Raw genomic sequence first — 18,171 nt, 5'->3', positions numbered from 1 at the left:
GGCTGCATCTGTGAAGAGGACAACAGTGCTGTCATCTGATTTTGGCTGCACAAAGGCAAGACCCAGCAGCAATGCCCTAGCTGTGGAAGCCATTATAAACTGCGCCCCACCAGGTGGCCCACTGAGCCCATGCACGAAGTTACTCAGAATGTGCTGTAAAGTTTCTTCTTTCCAACTAAGACTAGCTCTTGTATTGGCTGATATACCAGATCAGGCTGTATACCTGATCTGCGAATGTTTCCTGTATATGTGGTACCAGTTACAACATAACAACTCCTCCCCTACCTTCCCCACTGGCAAGCTATTCTGCTCTGCTCTCCTTTCCTTCTTGCCATTCATTAGCTCCAGAGAGCAATCTTGGGGTTCTTGGACTCTAATGCCAGCTAAAGTCTGACTTAGGCACATTTCTGACCTACTTACCTCTTCTCCATGACTTTCCTTCTTTCTTTTGAGATAATTATTCATGTAGAATAGCTTTCATTGCCTTATCTTTCCTTTCTTTTCGAATTTTTACTCAATTTTTTGAGAAAAGCAAGTTTTTTTCCTTTTCATTTTCTCCCCATTTCTGCGTTTTCCAAGCTAGGAGACAGGTGAAAATAGGCAACAGTCCATCTTTGGTGGGAGCTGACCTGGGCCAGTGTGCCTGCCTCAGGAAGCCGTCTAATAGCCTTTAGTTACCTTGCTCCTCCTTACCACTAGGAGTCCTGAGTGACCCTGTTCATAGATGCTAAAGATCAAAGCAATGCTGGTGATGCATTTGAACTGAGAAAAGCAAAACTACCCACTTGGGAGGGAAGGGTGAGGGGCATCGGTCACATTAGCTGTGAATAGCATGTCTTGAAATTTCTGTAAAGGCCTCTTCAGAATTCCAGAATTTCTACCTTGGTCTTCATCTTCTTCAAATTAAATATGCATTTTATTTTACACTATTATTCAAGATATATGGAAAAAGTAAAACAGGTTCTTAATTGATTTTTATTATTTTCTACTTTCTTTAATTGTCATTAGTGTGGTAGTTTACTGCTTTTTATTGCAATTGCATAGCATTTCAGTTATATTAGTGATTAAATAAGCCTTTGTGGTATAGCCTATAAAATGATCTCTATAGGGAAAGTAAACTCTAATCTTTAACACCTAACTTGTGAAAGAAATTTTTAGAAGGCCACTGGATTGTAAATAGGAGACCCACTCCATAGCATGGTATGTGTAATGCAGATGATCTTTATTAAGCCCACCCTCCATTCTGTCAAGACCCAAGAGCTCATTTAATGTCAAACGAAAAAGACATTTCTTTAGAATTGAATTGACTTTTAATTCCCTATAGAAATTGAGGGCTTTTCCTTTAAGTCATGTTGACTGTCATGACTTTGAGTTGTATACAAAGGCCATATTCATGGATGTTTGTGGGATTTAATATGGTATAGAAACCCAGTCAATTTTCTAAAAAATATAAATACACACACAGTTTGTGGGCTTTTTTTTTTTTTTTTTAATTGGAGATGTTAAAGAACTATTGTAGATCTGCTTTTGGGCTAGTGTGAATAATTTGCCAACATTTACCCTGTTTCACTTCTCCTAGCCCAAGTTACCACTATCCTTGGTAGGTGAGTGGTTCTCAAATTGTTCTTTGTAGACCATATATCTATTTCAGTTCTCTGGGCTGCTTGTTAAAATGCACATTCCAGGGAGATATCCTACACCTACATCTTCTTACTTGGAATTTTTGGAGTTGGAGTTGGGAAAATGGAATGGTTAACAGCTCCCTAACTGATCTTTATGAACTCTAGAGTTTGAGAAGAATTGATCCAGACTGTCTTTCTCAGAATTTACATGGTTGACAACGAATGTGATGATAATGGTCCATTTTGATTCAGGGCTTTGTTTTGCTGGATCTCCGTTTTCTGGATTTTTGACTTCTTCTTTGGAGTAGATTTGTATTAGTTTTCTAGGGCTTCCACAATAAAATACCACAGGTTGGGTGGCTTAAATAACAGAAATGTATTTTCTCACAGTTCTGAGAGAGACTAGAACTCCAAGATTAAGCTGTCAGCAGGGTTGATTTCATCTGGAGGCCTCTGTCCGTGGCTTGTAGATGGATATCTTTGTCTTCATGTGGTCTTTCCTCTGCGTATGGGTATTGTTTGTGTCTTAATCTCCTCTTCTTATAAGGATGCCAGTCATATTGGATTAGGGCCTGTCTGTATGACCTAATCTTACCTTATTTATCTCAAAAGCCTGTATATCCAAATACAATCCCATTCGAAGGTACTGGGTTAGAATTTCAACATATAAATTTTAGTGGGAAATAATTCATCTCATAACAGTCTAGATCTCAAAACATGATGCGAATAAGTGAAAGATGAACACTTGATTTCATCTCAAGTTTCTTTCCCCATCCTGGCTCTGTTCATTCGAAGGACGTCTACTACTGATTGGTCTCTCTATTGGTCTCTCTTGTCTAAGGCAGCAGAAGGGAAGTAGGGACAATGACAACTTGCTTTTCATTGGCCCTGTTCCTCATAAGGTTTGTTTCTTTGCTTTAGGCTCAACTGTTATATAATGACTAAGGGTGGCAGTTCTCAAAGGGAATCTCAGAAGTAAAAACTCTTGTAATAATATTAAGAAGATATTCTTTGCCTTTTTTATTGGGTGACATTTGCACTGATTCTGTAGAAGCAATAGTGGCTAAAACTGTTGGAGCTTTAGCATGACTTAACGCAGTAGGACCAAACTGTATAGTAATCTTTATAATTTCACCACTGTGCATTTGCACTGCAGAAAAAAATGTCTGTTTCACTTAAGAATGCCCTTGATGAAATACTAAAAATTATTAAGTTTGTTAAATCTTAACCCTCGAGTACACATCGCTTTAGTATTCTGTGTGATAAAATGAAAAGTATGCATACAGCACTTTTGCTCCATTCAAAGTTTCAGTGGCTGTTTTGAGGAAGAGCACTGTGCAATTGAATTGTGAGCTGAAATAGTCTCTTTTTTCATAAAAGACCATTTTATCTTGAAAGAACAAGAGATGAACTATGATTATTTAGATTCAGGTGGCTGGCAGATATGTTTGCAAAAATGAATGAAGTAAGTGTATTACTTCAAGGAAGCAACTGATGGTATTTGTTGCCTGTGATAAAATTCAAGCTTTCAAGAGAATATTAGAATTTTAGAAAGCTTGTATCTGTTACTATGAGCTTAATAGCTTATAAGCAGTTGAAGATTTTTTCAATGAGATTCGTTATTAACGAAATGTGATTTTGGGGATATTATATAATGAAATGGGTCAACATATGGGAATTCTACATAACTCACTGAACCAGTGTTTTCAAAATGACCAATACAAGATGCTACAAAAGATCTATTCAAACTGTAAGATAGACCAACACATTTTAATGTAACAGAGTATAAAATGTTATGGTATGATGTTCATGCAGATTGTATATTGCTACTTAACCCTTAAGAAATTACCACTTGCTAAGTTTTGGCATATTATCAGAGAAGAATATCCACAATTTTCTGAAAGGATCATTACAAATACTCTTTCCTTTTCCAACCTCATATCTGAGTGAGGCTGGATTTTCTTCATTTATTGAAAGCAAAAACCTATCAAGATAGATGAAATCAAAAGCAGTTATGCGAATCTAGCTATCTTCTTTTTAAGCTAAACATTAAATAAATTTGCAAAAATGTAAATGTCCTCTCACTATTTTTTTCTGTTTTGGTGTGTACATCAAATATGTTTTTTTAACATGTAGTGAACTTATTCTTGCTATTTTAAGATGAATTAATAAATACATGTTTAAAAATTTCTCAACTCCAATTTCTAATAAGGTGAATATTAGTAGATATAACCCATAAAAACAAAAGCTTTTTGGCAACTTCAATACTTTTAAAAACTATAAATGGACTTTGAGACTAAAAAGTTTGAGGACTGCTTACTTAGGAAGACATTTTTCTAGCTATGTTGCAGCAAATGATTTAGAGTTAACTTTGATTCATAGTATGTTTAAAGAAAAATATATTCACTATGTGAATACTAAATATAGTAAGCTTTACTTGCTTTTTTCTCATTGGGAGAAAAATCATAATAATGTTCCATATCAAAATATTCTCATGCATGGCTTAATGCCTGGTTTACCTTTGCTAATCCCAGATCAGTTTAGATAATCATGAACAAACTGGAAGAAAAAGAAGCCCTGTATAAGAACTAATGTTTTTGAGAGCTTTTTTCAATGTAATGAAAATTTGTTTAACAGATTAAAATCTGCCCTATAGAAGCGCACTTGGAAATCTTCCCATAAGCATATTCTTTTCTTCATTCTGCCTGTTTTGTTGTGTTCCAATTTATAGGACATTTGTTTCCTTCCTTTCCTTCTCTTTTTTCTTTCTTACCTCTCCTTTCACTCACTTTCTTCCTTTTTTCCCTTTCCTTTATTAGAGCTGCGGGCATTTCTTTATATGCTGCAGTTTTTGGTTTCTGCCAGTGTCCTCTAAGAAAAGATGCTGACCTGGTAAAGATGAACAAGGCATTGTCAAAGTGTAGGTCAGTCTTTGCATTCTCAGCTCTAGTACTTAAGTAGTATATAAATTTCAAATTTCAACACTGGAGTCTGTGCTGTGTTTCTAGTCTTAGATTTCTAGATGCTATGAAGGAAGTTTAGGGGAAAGGATTTTAACTTAAAACTTATACCTTCTATAAGAAGAAATGACTTCAAAATACATTGTACTACTATACTGTGTTTTTCATAGATTTCTTTCTCATTTTTTCCTTTAGTCTAAAAGTCATTCCCGAGTTGGCCTGAAATCAAGCACCAAGCAAAAGGTATGTTTTTTCTTCTATATTGTTGCTTTAAAAAATAATTATTTTGGGTGGGTGCTTTTTTTTTTTTTTTTCCCCTCCTGAAGAGAATGACTTGTCTTTGGACAGCCAGGGCATACCCAGAAACAAAGTAGTTCTTATTCTCATTTGCTTTGCCTTCATAATAGCAAAACTGAAATTGGAAAGGGATCCTTGAAATGAAATGTAATTTGAGGGAGATTCTTGAAACCCAGTGACAGAACCGGAGAATTTTCCCATGACTTACAAGCAATTCTGAAAGCAAGGTCAGAAGATACTGTACTATATTCAGCTCTTTTATTTTCTAAGCACTTCACAGTGAAGGAATTTGTTCCTATCTCAGTTCATATTTTTACTAAACTTTATTCTCTCAACATTTCTTGTGGAGACTGACCCTCACTCATGACCTGTGATGAATTGGTTAAAACACAAGCTCTGAGAGTCAGAAAGAATTGGTTTCAATTCTTGGTTCTGCCACTTTGCTATGTGATCTTGAACATATTTGTGTAGAGAAGATGATCATACCCACTAGGGTAGTATATGTTAAGGAGAAAATGAGATAATATATGTGAAAACACTTATATCCCACTACCTGGTGTAAAAGAGCCTTTTAATAATTTTGAGGTTCTATATTTTATTGATAGTTTAGAAATTCAAACAATTGAAAACTTGAAATTTCAAAATATTAATTTTCAAATGCACATGAATACACGCATACACACTTAAATTATGTTAATTCCTGGCGATACATAGGACAAGTTCAGAGAAGTTCATGTTTAACTTTAGAGAGGTTCATATTTACATATTCTTCCAGTGTAGAAGTTTACACTGATGGGAGTACTTGCCTAGCCTTTCAGAATAATGGACACAGTAACTCAGAACACCTTTCTTGATGCCAATTGTCAGAGAAAAAAACACTGCAAAAATTCAGAGCATCTAAGAGGTGCTGAAGAGGATTAAAAGAAGCAACATATGTGGAAGCACTAAGCCCGTGCCTGTGTCAACAGTCGCAGTTTTTGTTGAAGAAACATTATGTTGGTCGGGAAGATGGACAGACCCAGGTTCCCACCCAGCTCCAATACTTACCACATAAAAAGAGCTAACATTGATATGGCAAGCCCTATACTCCAGGTACAATACTAGCATTTTACGATGAACTCATTTAATAGTCTCAGTGACCTAATGAGGTAGGTGTTCTTGTTTCTCAGGGTTTGTCAGGAGAATACCACACCAATTATTGGAAAAGGGACTATAACTGGTTAATCGGTTGTCATGTTTTAACAAGGTAATGAAAAGGGTAAAAAGAAGGGTTGAAAGAGAGCTGTAAGGTATCAGGTAGGTAGCAGGCAATTCCAGGGAGCAGCTGCCGTCTCCAGGGCTGAGGGAGCAAAGTAAAGAGCTGGGATTACTAACACCTCCTAGACACTTGGAAGGGCCCCACAGAGCTGAAATTCAGACCTCTGAGGAGGGGGCAGGTGCCAGTGTCCCTGAGGGGCACATAATGAGGCTGATTCTGGAAAAACTGCAAACTGACTCAGTGACTCTGTAGCAGGGAAAAGAGGATGGTATTGCCGAAGCGAACTTCATAGGAAGTGCAAAGGAAGGAGCAAGTTCTATGTTCCTCCTCCGGCTCTGCCCCTCTTGCTAGCGCCCCTACTGTCAGATGTTACAAGAAGCAGCTGACTCAGCAGAAATATGGTTCTCAGAGTTCCAGCCCCAAGCATCACAAAGCAGATTATAGAAAGGTGGGCTTGGAGATGAGCGATGATAATTTAGTAACTGGCACAATCATTAGCTCCATTTTTCAGATGAAGAAACCAAGGTACAAATATATTAAGCTATGTTTGTCCAGACACACACAGCTAGGAAGAGGCAGAGGCAGAATTTAAACCTAGTCAGTCTGGATCCAAAAGTTTATGCTTTTAACCCCTTAAACAAGTGACTATGGACAGAAATACTTTTCTGCGTCCTTTTTAAAATGGAGATAATACTTCTTAATGTGTAGGGATGTCGTAAGGGTTAAACAAAACAATATAAGATATGTGCCGATCATACTTCTTGGCACATAGTAGGTTCTCAGTAAATACTAATTCTTGCTAAATATATTTTTCTTGTTTCAAGTATGAGAAGTTCATTTTGCCTTGGTGACTTTATGTGTAGTTTTAAAAGTATCTATATTGCGTTTGCCCTGGAGTGGTTCCATTGCCAGTGAGTTGTTTATTTAATTGATTATTATTTCTCCAACTTTACGTATTTTAAAGTTTTCTGTGTTGGAAAGTAAACAGCAGAGAAAAGTTCATCCTGGAGCTTGATCAGCGGAGGCTTTATTGAGGATGTCCTTAAAAACTGAAAATTTATCAGGGCCTATGTCAGAGCACAGAACTGATCTTTCACTTCAGATTTTAAGCAGTGGGAGAAATCATTAAACTTATTCAATCTTTATTTAATGCAACAATTATTTATTGGTGGCTAATTATACTGAATGCTGTGCTGGCCATCAAGGGTTATATAAACACTGATAGATGGACCCGGCTTTCAAGTCTGTTTCTTACAATTTAGTAGTGAGTATGATGCAACATCTCAGCTGCACATTCTCCCTCACTCTTTTTCATCTTGGCAGGTGTGTTATGTGTGTGTGTCTTGCTACATAGATGTAATGCTATCTTGTGGGTAAAATATCTATTAGGCCTACTACCGAGTTGACCTGTGTCCAAGGGAGATTAATGGGTGTAGGGAGGTATGAGGGGAGGGCAGCTGCCTCTCCTGAAGGACAGTCATTCATTAACTGGGGAAGAGACAAGTGTCAAACTAGACACAGGGAATTAATGGGAAAGGCTGAGAGGCCAGGCACACTGGAAAGCTCTTGGGTCCCTGGTGGTAGGTGGTAAGAAGTTTGCATGCAGGGATGTGAGAGTTAAAGGGTCCAGGCTGGATGCCATGATGCTTAATGGGCCTTTTTGCTCTAACGTGGTTGATAGCTTGGGAGACAGGGTCTAGGACAGCCAAGACCTTAGAGTCCTGGTAGTAGGTAACTGTGATAAGATCAGGAACCTCTTTTATATAAGTCAACCTTCTTAAAAATGGTTTATTCCCCCTCTCTGTTTACTTTCTTTTGTTTAAAAGTGCCAACTGCCTGAGTAGCCCTAAATGAACTAAGGGAAGAGCTTTGTGTGGTACTTCAGTCAGAACATTAAGGGGAAGCTGGCCTTAGAGGCCAGCAAGTTCTAGTGTTGATGTCCAAGATCCTCATGAGCAAATTCCAAGGCCATAGTCATGTGGTCAAGATCTTGTAGTTTTTTCTGGAAATTCTGGAAAAATTAAAAAGGTTAGGTTTCATGGAGATATATTTTGTAGGACACGGAAATACCCAAAACCTGTCCTTGATCCCTGTGGCTCAAGAGAATCAGAGGAAAGTAAATGAATACAGGACCAAAACTTGCACATGAATATTGTTTCCCTAATGTAGAACTTCAGTGAACTGTGCTGAGAGAAATAGAAGACTTTTGTCTCCATTCCATAAAATCTACTCACTGCTCCCTAAGTATCTTTTCAAGAGTAATAACAATAGTAAAATAGTATGCAGTCAATGCTCTGGTTGCTTTACAAACAGTCAGTGGCTGTATTGTTTTCATTAAAATTTTTTTTTCAGATTATACTTCATTTTTAAGAGCAGTTTTAGGTTCACAGCAAAATTGAGTGGGAGGTACACAGATTTCCTGAATACCCTCTGCCCCTTACCATGCATAGCCTCCTGCATTGTCAATATCTCCCACCAGAGTGATACATTTATTACAACTGATGGGCCTGCATGGACACATCATTATCACTCAAAGACCTTACCTTACATTAAGATTCATTCTTGATGTGTTAGGTCATTCTTGTGTTGCTATGAAGAAATACCTGAGACTGGATAATTTATAAAGAAAAAGGGTTTAATTGGCTCATGGTTTTGCAGGCTGTACAAGCATGGTGCTGGCTTCTGCTTGACTTCTGGGGAGGTCTTAGGGAGCTTGGCAGAAGGCGAAGTGGATCAGGCATGTCACATGGTGACAGCAGGAGCAAGAGAGAGCAAGGGGGAAGGTGTCACACACTTTTCAACAGCTAGTTCTTGTGAGAACTCACTATCACGAGAACAGTACGAATGTGATGGGGCTTAACCATTCATGAGAAATCTGGCCTCATGATTCAGTAGCCTCCCACCAGGCCCCACCTCCAACATTGGGGATTACAATTCAACATGGGATTTAAAGGGGACAACATCCAATCTATATAACTTGGTACATTACACTATATGGGTTTTGACAAGTGCATAATGAATGAAGTGTATCATTACAGTATTATATAGAATAGTTTCATTGTCCTCAAAATCCTCTGTACTCTGCCTTTCATCCCTTTCTCCCCCCACGACTGACAACCACTGATCTTTTCAGTCTTCATAGTTTGCTTTTCCCAGAATGTCACATAGTTGGAATGATACAGTATGTAGCTTTCTCAGATTGCCTTCTTTCACTTAGTAATAATGCATTGAAGTTTCTTCCATGTCTTTTCATGGCTTGATAGCTCTGAACCTTTCAGCACTGAATAATATTTCATTGTCCGGATGTACCACAGTTTATCCATTCGTTCACTGAAGGACATCTTGGTTGCTTTCAAGTTTTGGCAATTATGAACAAAGCTGCTATAAGCATTCCTATTGGATGGACATAAGTTTTCAACCCTTTTTTGGTAAATACCAAGGAGTGTGATTGCTGGCTTCTATGGTAAGAGTATGTTTAGTTTTGTAAGAAACTGCCAAACTGTCTTTGTATTCTCATCAGCAATGAAAGTTCTTATGATTCCACATCCTTGCTAGCATTTGGTGTTATCAGTGTTCTAGATTTTGGTCATTTTGATAGGCATATTGTGGTATCTAATTGTTTTAATTTGCATTTGCCTGATAACGTGATATCTTTTCATATGATTATTTGCCATATGTATATCTTTTTTGGTGAGGTGTCAACTAAAGTCTTTGGACAATTTTTTAATCTGGTTGTTTTCTTTCTCATTGTGGAGCTTTGAGAGTTCTTTGCGTATTTTGGATAATAGTTCTTTATCATATATTTCTTTTGCAGATATTTTCTTTCCTGTCTGTGGCTTGTCTTTGGATTCTTTTGACAGTGTCTTTTACAGAGGAGAAAATTTTATTTTTAATAGTCCAGCTTATCAATTTTTTCTTTCATGGACCATGACTTCAGTGTTTTCATTCCACTTTTTTTTTCAGAAAGAAAATTGATTTACTAAAGCTTGTAGTTAATAGAGTGTTTTAAATATCCTCAGTCCCCCAGCCAAACATTTCACCATGCCATGGTGTTCTGTGAATTTGAGTTTACTATATCCTTTTTCCTATCAAACAATCTTCTCAGATCAGATAAATAAACTCACAGTAAGTTACACTTGATTTATATGAATTCAAGTCTAATATCTCTTAAGGGTATTTGCATTTTAATAGGTAGCAGAAGGGTACATGTTAGCAAGTAGGGTACATGTTTTGGTTGGTAGAAAGACCTCATCTTTGCTCTTAAAATTACATTGTTTACCTTCAAGATTAATTCAGCAGGAAACATTAATTGGTTAGATGACCTAGGGTCACAATGCATGTCATTGGTAGGCAGCCAGTACTCCAGTTTGGAGCACTGAGGCTGGCACTTTTGTATTCAGTCCTTGATCTTCCTCCAACCCCCATTCCCCATGAACCTCCTCACTTATGAGTGTAGTGTCCCTCATTCCCACTCAACCACAAACTCTCCTCCAAACAGAAGTTGTATTTTGTTAATATTTGTAATTTTCCCAACTTCATTCTCTTTTGCATCTAGTGTCTGAGAGTTTCATAAATATTGATAAGAACACCCTGTGCCCCCACTTTACAGGAGAGCAAACCATGCCATGAACAGTGGTGGTGCCTAATGTTAGTCTCAGGCCCCTGGAGAAGTAGCTTTTAATTTTTCTCGCTAAAGACTAAAAAAGGCTCTTGAACATTTCTTGTGTTATTCTTGTTTTCTCATTCGATTCTGATGCTCCATTAGCAGTGTTCTTTTGCCCTTCTAAGCTCTCCACTCAGTCTCCCCTCCCTTGCCCTCATTCGAAACCTCCTTCACTTTCAGCATCCTGCACCAGAGTGGTACATTTGTTATTATCAATGTAGTTATGTTGATGCTTCTTTATCACCCAGAGTCCATAGTAGTTTACATTTGGGTTTGCCCTTGGTGACTATTCTATGGGTTTTGATAAAGGTATAATGACATGTATGTATCCAATATTGTAGTATCGAACAGAATAGTTTCACTGCCTGAAATACTCTTGTGCTCTGCTTACTAATCCCCCCGATTTCTGACAACCACTGATCTTTCTAGTGTCTCCATTTTTTTTTTCCTTTGAGATGGAGTCTTGCTCTATCACTCAGGCTGGAGTGCAGTGGCATGATTCTGGCTCACCGCAACCTCCACTTCCCGGGTTCAAGCGATTCTCCTGCTCAGCCTCCTGAGTAGCTGGCATTATAGGCGCCTGCCACCATGCCTGTCTAATTTGTGTATTTTTAATAGAGGCAGAGTTTCACCACGATGGCCAGGCTGGTCTCGAATTCCAGACCTCAAATGATCCGCCTGCCTCGGCCTCCCAAAATGCTGACATCACAGGTTTGAGCCAGCGCACCCAGCTCTCTCCATTGTTTGGTCTGTTCCAGAATATCACATAGTTGGAATAATGCGGTGTGTAGCCTTTTCAGGTTGGCATCTTTTGTTTAGTAATATGCATTTAAATTTCCTCCATGTAGTTTCATGGTTTGATGGCTCATTTGTTTTTAGCACTGAATAATGTTCTGTTTTCTGGATGTATCATGTTTATTTATTCATTTACCTGCTGAAGGACATCTCGGTGTCTTTCAAGTTTTGGCAGTTATGAATAAAGCTGCTATAAACATCTATGTGCAGGTTTTTGTGTGGATGTGTTTTCAACTCATTTGGGTAAAATGAAGGAACACAGTTACTGAATCAATTTTTATTTATCTTTTTTTCCCAAAAATGACTCAGAGCCTTTGCTCCATTTCCCTCAAGTATCTGCTCCAATTTTTGTGTTTCCTCACTTGTGCTTCCTTGGTTTTGGCCATGTGTTTCCTGCACTAGGTCTCCAGAGTCCCCAAGAATGATCTACGTCCCCTTGGAGGAATGTCAGAAAGAGTGAGATGCTCTCTAACAGTAATGCAGGGAAGGTTTTTTTTTTTTAAATTTTTTGAGGCAGAGTCTTACTCTGTTGCCAGGCTGGAGTGCAGTGGTGTGATCTCGGCTCACTACACCCTCCGCCTCCTGGATTCAAGTGATTGTCCTGCCTCAGCTTCCTGAGTAGCTGGGACTACAGGTGCCCCCCACCATGCCCAGCTAAATTTATTTTTATTTTTATTTTTAGTAGAGACAGAGTTTCACCAGCGTTGGCCAGGATGGTCTTGATCTCTTGACCTCGTGATCCACCCACCTCGGCCTCCTAAAGTGTTGGGATTACAGGCGTGAGCCACTGCACCTGGCCCATGCAGGAAGTTTTTAATGTAGCAACTAGACTTGGACAAGTCAAGAAGAAGAAACCAGAGGATGAGTTTACAGCACCCAAGAATTAAATTCCAGTCCTGCCATGCAGTTCTTACTGGGCCTTTTATATCACTATGAGGGTCCGAACACTGAATCTACCTTGAGGGAAAATAAAAGTCACTGCTTTCTGGTAGTGACAATTACCCTTGAAGATCCTGACAGGAGATGGAAAGGGAATCAGGCTCCCAAGAGTAGAGCGTGTATTATCTTTAATCCAATGTTATCTTTCTATGGCCTGTGAAAGTTGCCAGTGGCTTTTTGGAAGATGCTGCCTAATAAAAGTGACAAAACAAGCAAGCTGAATTTAAAAGTTAGAGATCCTCTCTACAGACTCACAACAATAGGGATTTTAGGAGAGTCTATTATTTCTATTTTTCTTTTCCAGAAAAAATGCTGAATTAACATTTTAATATTTTGGTTAATTAAAAAGTACTAATTAACTTTTCTAGATAGAGGGAATTGTTTGGGACAAGTATTATTCAAGTGATCAAAGGCTACGTGTTAGACACACTGACACTAACTTTTATAGTCATCTCTTCTCTGAATTTTATCCATAAAAAGACCCAGAAGGACGAACTTGGCATTTTAGCAATGTAGGTCAAATTCTATCACTATGAGCTCCAGGGGACAGGCTGTCCAGTGCTTTTACTCTTCTTGAACTTCTGTTCTATTGAATAGCGTTTGGAGAATATGAACCTGGGTCTGAGGCTTTGAGAGTATATCATGGATTGTATAAAAAATTTGTTTTTAATTGACAGATAATAATTGTATATATTTATGGGGTCCAATGTGCCATAGATTTTTTTTAATGTGATGGCATTTGTTAAATGGGAATTGAAGTCATTTCACTTTTTATCTTATCCTTTTTCTCTTCCCTTGCCTTGGTGGAGAGCAACCTAAGTCTTACCAAGGTCTGTACTCCCCCCATATCCCACTGGCTCTGGTCAAGGGTCTCCTTCATTCCCATCTTCTCTCCCTTAATTTTCAAATATCCTGAGACATCCCAAAGATAGACTGTGTGTTCAGATTTGCTTAAGTTACAGTCAAGCATCTCAAACTCGGAAGACTGGGCTTCAGGAATGGTGTAGGCCAGTGACTTTAGGAGCCCTCTTCAGCAAAGAGCAGGTGTATTCTTGTAAATTGTGTGGGAAGTAAGGCCCAAGCTGGATTGCTCAAAGCATTCACCTTGTATTTCTGTAGCAAAGGAAAAATAATAGTGTCTCAGAGTACAGCTCATCTTGTTAAATATTAAACTTGGTCCATTCCCAGTTCCCCTTTTGTTTCCTAAGTTTCAGTAGGTTTATTCAAGCTCATCCTCTAGAGTGCATTTCTAGCCTGTGAGTTAAACCCAGTGTTTCAGAATGACGATCACTCTCAGAGGTGGGGCCTAGGTGAGGTTTTGCTGGGAAATGTTGGAAAGGAGCTGTAAAGTCACCCAGATGTGATGTAAATTCTTCCCTTCTTGAAGGGACTACCAACTGGAAAACTCATGGCACAACTCAGAAAAGCTGGTCAGACTGTTATGAGGTCAACATTTTGGTTTTGTGTCTCTAGGTAGCCTTTATTTTAGGTTAACTAAAGCAAAAGTTTTCATAAATAAATTAAAATCTTCAATTCTTCAGAAATGCTCAAGGTAAGATTTAAGAAATAAAGAATGAAAATCCATCTCAATTCTCCCACTTCTTATAACAAATATCATTCTCTGTGCAGAGATTAGAAAATCAGGCCAGGTGCGATGGCTCACATTTGTAATCCTAGCACTTTAGGTGTCCGAGGTGGTAAGATTGCTTGAGGCCAGGAGTTTGAGATTAGCCTGGGCAACACAGCAAGACCCCATTTCTACAACAAAATTTAAAAAATTAGTTAGCCATGGTGGCCCACCTATAGTCCTAACTACTTGAGAGGCCGAAGTGGGAGGATTGCTTGAGCCCAAGAGTTAGAGGTTACAGTAAGCTATGATCATGCCACTGCACTCTAGCCTAGCTGACAGACTGAGACCCTACCTCAAAAAAAATTCACAATTCAATTATGTTTTATTTTGCCCATTTGAGTGATTTTAAAAAATACTGAGCCAATATTTTTAAATGTGAGTGTTTTCACATAGATACTTGGCTTTCTGACTTGTTTTGAAAAATTGGAGTATCTGGAAAGTTAGTGTGGATTTCCAAATGCCAATGATCAACCGTGGGGAAGGCCTCTGCCCACTCTAAACAGGGCAAGGCACCTGCAGTTAATCACAGTCCTCACCTTTCCCTGTTGTATTCCTGATACTCTTCAGCTCATGCCTCTTACTGCCTTCCTGGCCCCTACTAGCACTGAAGTCTTTGACTTCTAATCTGTGGGATATTATGCTACTATTTTCTTGAGGAGTTTGAAGTCCTTACATTTTAGCGGAGCTCAACCCTGGGCTGTCTTGCAAACACGTTCTATTTAGCGAATTCATTAATTACAGTTCAGAGTTTCTTTGAAACATGTTAGGCTCCAACAAAATTAATTTGAACAAATATTCTTTGTTTTAAACTTCTTTTCTTGCAATGCATTATGACATTTATACTTTTTAATAAATGATAATTCCGTTTCATACAATCTTTTTTTCCTATGAGTCCCTAGACTTACAGAATGACAGTTCTACATCCTATTTAAGCTAAGAATCATTGTCTATTAAAATGAAATTAAGGATAGGTGTTAACATATGAATATGCTGGCTTCCTACATAATTACATTGGTCCAAGTTCATATATTATTCGAAACATGAATCTTTCAGGCCAAAAAATATTCTCAAACATCAATACCCAATCCTGAAACAACCAATGTAGGGATTAAATAGGAGGGAGAAATATTAATATATTCACAAAAGGAAGAAGGAACAAGGAAAATCTGAACTTTAAAATGCAAATGGTAGGATGCTGGGGGGCTACTGCCTGTACTGATGGGTTCAGAACCTCCAGAACCATGACCAGGTGCAGGTCTAAGGTAAGCTGAGTGAGGCAGGCACAGAATTTAAGAGGGTGCCAACAATCTTAGTTATCACCACAAATAATTTATTAATAAATTCTATTATTTCCCATCCTCCCCATTTTACAGCTGAAAAAAACTGAGGTTGAAAGATATTGAGTAAGTTGTCCAAGGTAACAGCTAATAATTGACAGAACCAGGATCCAAGCAGCTTGACTCCAGAACCTACCCGTGTCCATTTACTATAAAGTCTAGTACTGCTTGGCTGACTCAGCCCACAGTTAGATCGTCATGCTCATTGGATGCCAACATGACTGCACTATCCCGATGGTCCCTACGAGGTTCATGACCTCAGCGCAGCCATACATAAACTGGCTCTGGGGAGCTGAATTAATTCAGTGGGAAGATGTGGCCTGTTGGTTTTCTTGTACTTCATGCCTTCTGTTCAGTGCAGTGTTAGGGAGGAGAGGGAGGAGAAGGATACGGGAGAGAAGGAACGAGAGAGAATCAGGAAATACATAGACACAGAGAGAGACCGGAGTCTAAAGACCAAAACAATGAACAGACAACCTGTGGTTGGTGGAGGCAAGAGCAATGGGGAAGGGACTGTTTCACCATAAAGTGTGAGCCCAGAATGGAGGGCATGGGGGCACCCTGCAGCTGAAGAGAATTCACATAACTCATCCTAGAGCTGTATTGAAATGACCTTCCAGGCTCTGGGAGTATGTCTGTGGCCACTCAAACTTGTTTTCTGGCTTCCTTGCTGTGTGTTTCTTCTCTCGTCCTTCCCTAATCATCCATTTTGAATTTAAAAATATTATTTTAAATTGACAGTCCATATATTAATAGAAATAGCCTAAGGTGTTTACTGCAACCCAGAAGAGCCCAGTGGGCCCCATCCCTGCTTTCAGGACTCTCTCTTCCCTATCTGAGGTGTCCTGTCCTCCTGTCTTTTCACTGACCTCCCCCTTTTCCCTGGCCCCTGCCTCGCTAGCCATCATTATACTAATATAAGAGCCTTTATCAGCGGAGCCATGTTTTTCCTTTATGATGCTTCATGAAATGGTAAAGAGCCCAGTTGTCTGGTGCTCCCGCAGCTGGGAGTACTTCATTATCTGTCAGTTTCTCCATGCCTTCAGGGCCTGAAGCAGAGAGTGAGGAGGAGAGGGCTGGCCAAGAAGGGGGCAGTGTCTGAGAGGGACGGCATGCAGAGCTAAGAAGGAAGTTCTGTTACATTTGCAGTACAGAGGAAGCATGTCTGTCTACTTTACAGGCATATTTCCTGTAGAACACTTCCCTTCAATTTCAGACTTACTGTTACTGCCATAACCAGATTTAAAATATATTTGCTAGATTTTCTAGCACCACTTAGCTCACTAAAAATAATATTTAGCTCCCTAACTCAGTGATTCTCAGTCCTGTCACACTCAACAACCCATTTGGCAGTAAATATTTAACATTTTGTAATGATGACTCTTTTATTACTTGTATGGATAATATAACCTATTTACGAATAATTTATTTTATTTTATTTATTTATTTATTATTATTATACTTTAAGTTCTAGGGTACATGTGCATAATGTGCAGGTTTGTTACATATGTATACTTGTGCCATGTTGGTGTGCTGCACCCATCAACTCGTCAGCACCCATCAACTTGTCATTTACATCAGGTGTAACACCCAATGCAATCCCTCCCCACTCCCCATAATGGGCCCTGGTGTGTGATTTTCCCCTTCCCAAGTCCAAGTGATCTCATTGTTCAGTTCCCACCTATGAGTGAGAACATGCGGTGTTTGGTTTTCTGTTCTTGTGATAGTTTGCTGAGAATGATGGTTTCCAGCTGCATCCATGTCCCTACAAAGGACACAAACTCATCCTTTTTTATGGCTGCATAGTATTCCATGGTGTATATGTGCCACATTTTGTTAATCCAGTCTGTCACTGATGGACATTTGGGTTGATTCCAAGTCTTTGCTATTGTGAATAGTGCCACAGTGAACATACGTGTGCATGTGTCTTTATAGCAGCATGATTTATAATCCTTTGGGTATATACCCAGTAATGGGATGGCTGGGTCATATGGTACTTCTAGTTCTAGATCCTTGAGGAATCACCATACTGTTTTCCATAATGGTTGAACTAGTTTACAATCCCACCAACAGTGTAAAAGTGTTCCTGTTTCTCCACATCCTCTCCAGCACCTGTTGTTTCCTGACTTTTTAATAATCGCCATTCTAACTGGTGTGAGATGATATCTCATTGTGGTTTTGATTTGCATTTCTCTGATGGCCAGTGATGACGAGCATTTTTTCATGTGTCTGTTGGCTGTATGCATGTCTTCTTTTCAGAAATGTCTGTTCATATCCTTTATGAATAATTTTTAAAATTCTCTTAACAGTACAAGAAAAAATAAGAGGAAATTAAATAAGTAAATATCAATTATTGGGCAGGAGTCTACCAGAAAAATAAAAGACTGTCAGGGATTCTTACCTTTTTTTAGCTGGGACTGTGAATAATGCAGTCTGATAAGGTGTTTTATTATTAGCTACTCAGAGCAATATGAGTGGTTAATATATGAGTACCACTATATTCCATGATGTGGTTGCCCAAAAGGGTGACTGTGGTACACAGAATAATGGTTTCTCCAAAAATGTCCATGTCCCAAACATTGGAACCTGTGAATACATTGCCTTACATGGCAAAAGGTACTTTTCAGATATGATTAAGTTAAGGATCTTCAGATAGGGAGGTTATACTGC

General features: G+C 38.7%; 1 protein-coding gene across 3 annotated transcripts in view; it reads left to right on the top strand.

The window, feature by feature from the left end:
- RASGEF1B (RasGEF domain family member 1B) overlaps positions 1-18,171 on the top strand; it is a 615,892-nt gene that overhangs the window by 116,275 nt on the left and 481,446 nt on the right. For all 3 annotated transcript variants that reach the window (XM_050790144.1, XM_050790146.1, XM_050790145.1), the window contains exon 2: positions 4,778-4,825. In XM_050790144.1, the coding sequence (XP_050646101.1) occupies positions 4,778-4,825 (48 nt within the window). The remainder of the gene's footprint in view (positions 1-4,777; positions 4,826-18,171) is intronic.

Source organism: Macaca thibetana, chromosome 5 (genome assembly GCF_024542745.1).
Source record: "Macaca thibetana thibetana isolate TM-01 chromosome 5, ASM2454274v1, whole genome shotgun sequence".
In the NCBI taxonomy this organism is placed as follows: domain Eukaryota; kingdom Metazoa; phylum Chordata; class Mammalia; order Primates; family Cercopithecidae; genus Macaca; species Macaca thibetana.
The sequence above is the reverse complement of the archived record's forward strand: the minus strand, read 5'-3'. Positions and strand labels throughout refer to the sequence as shown.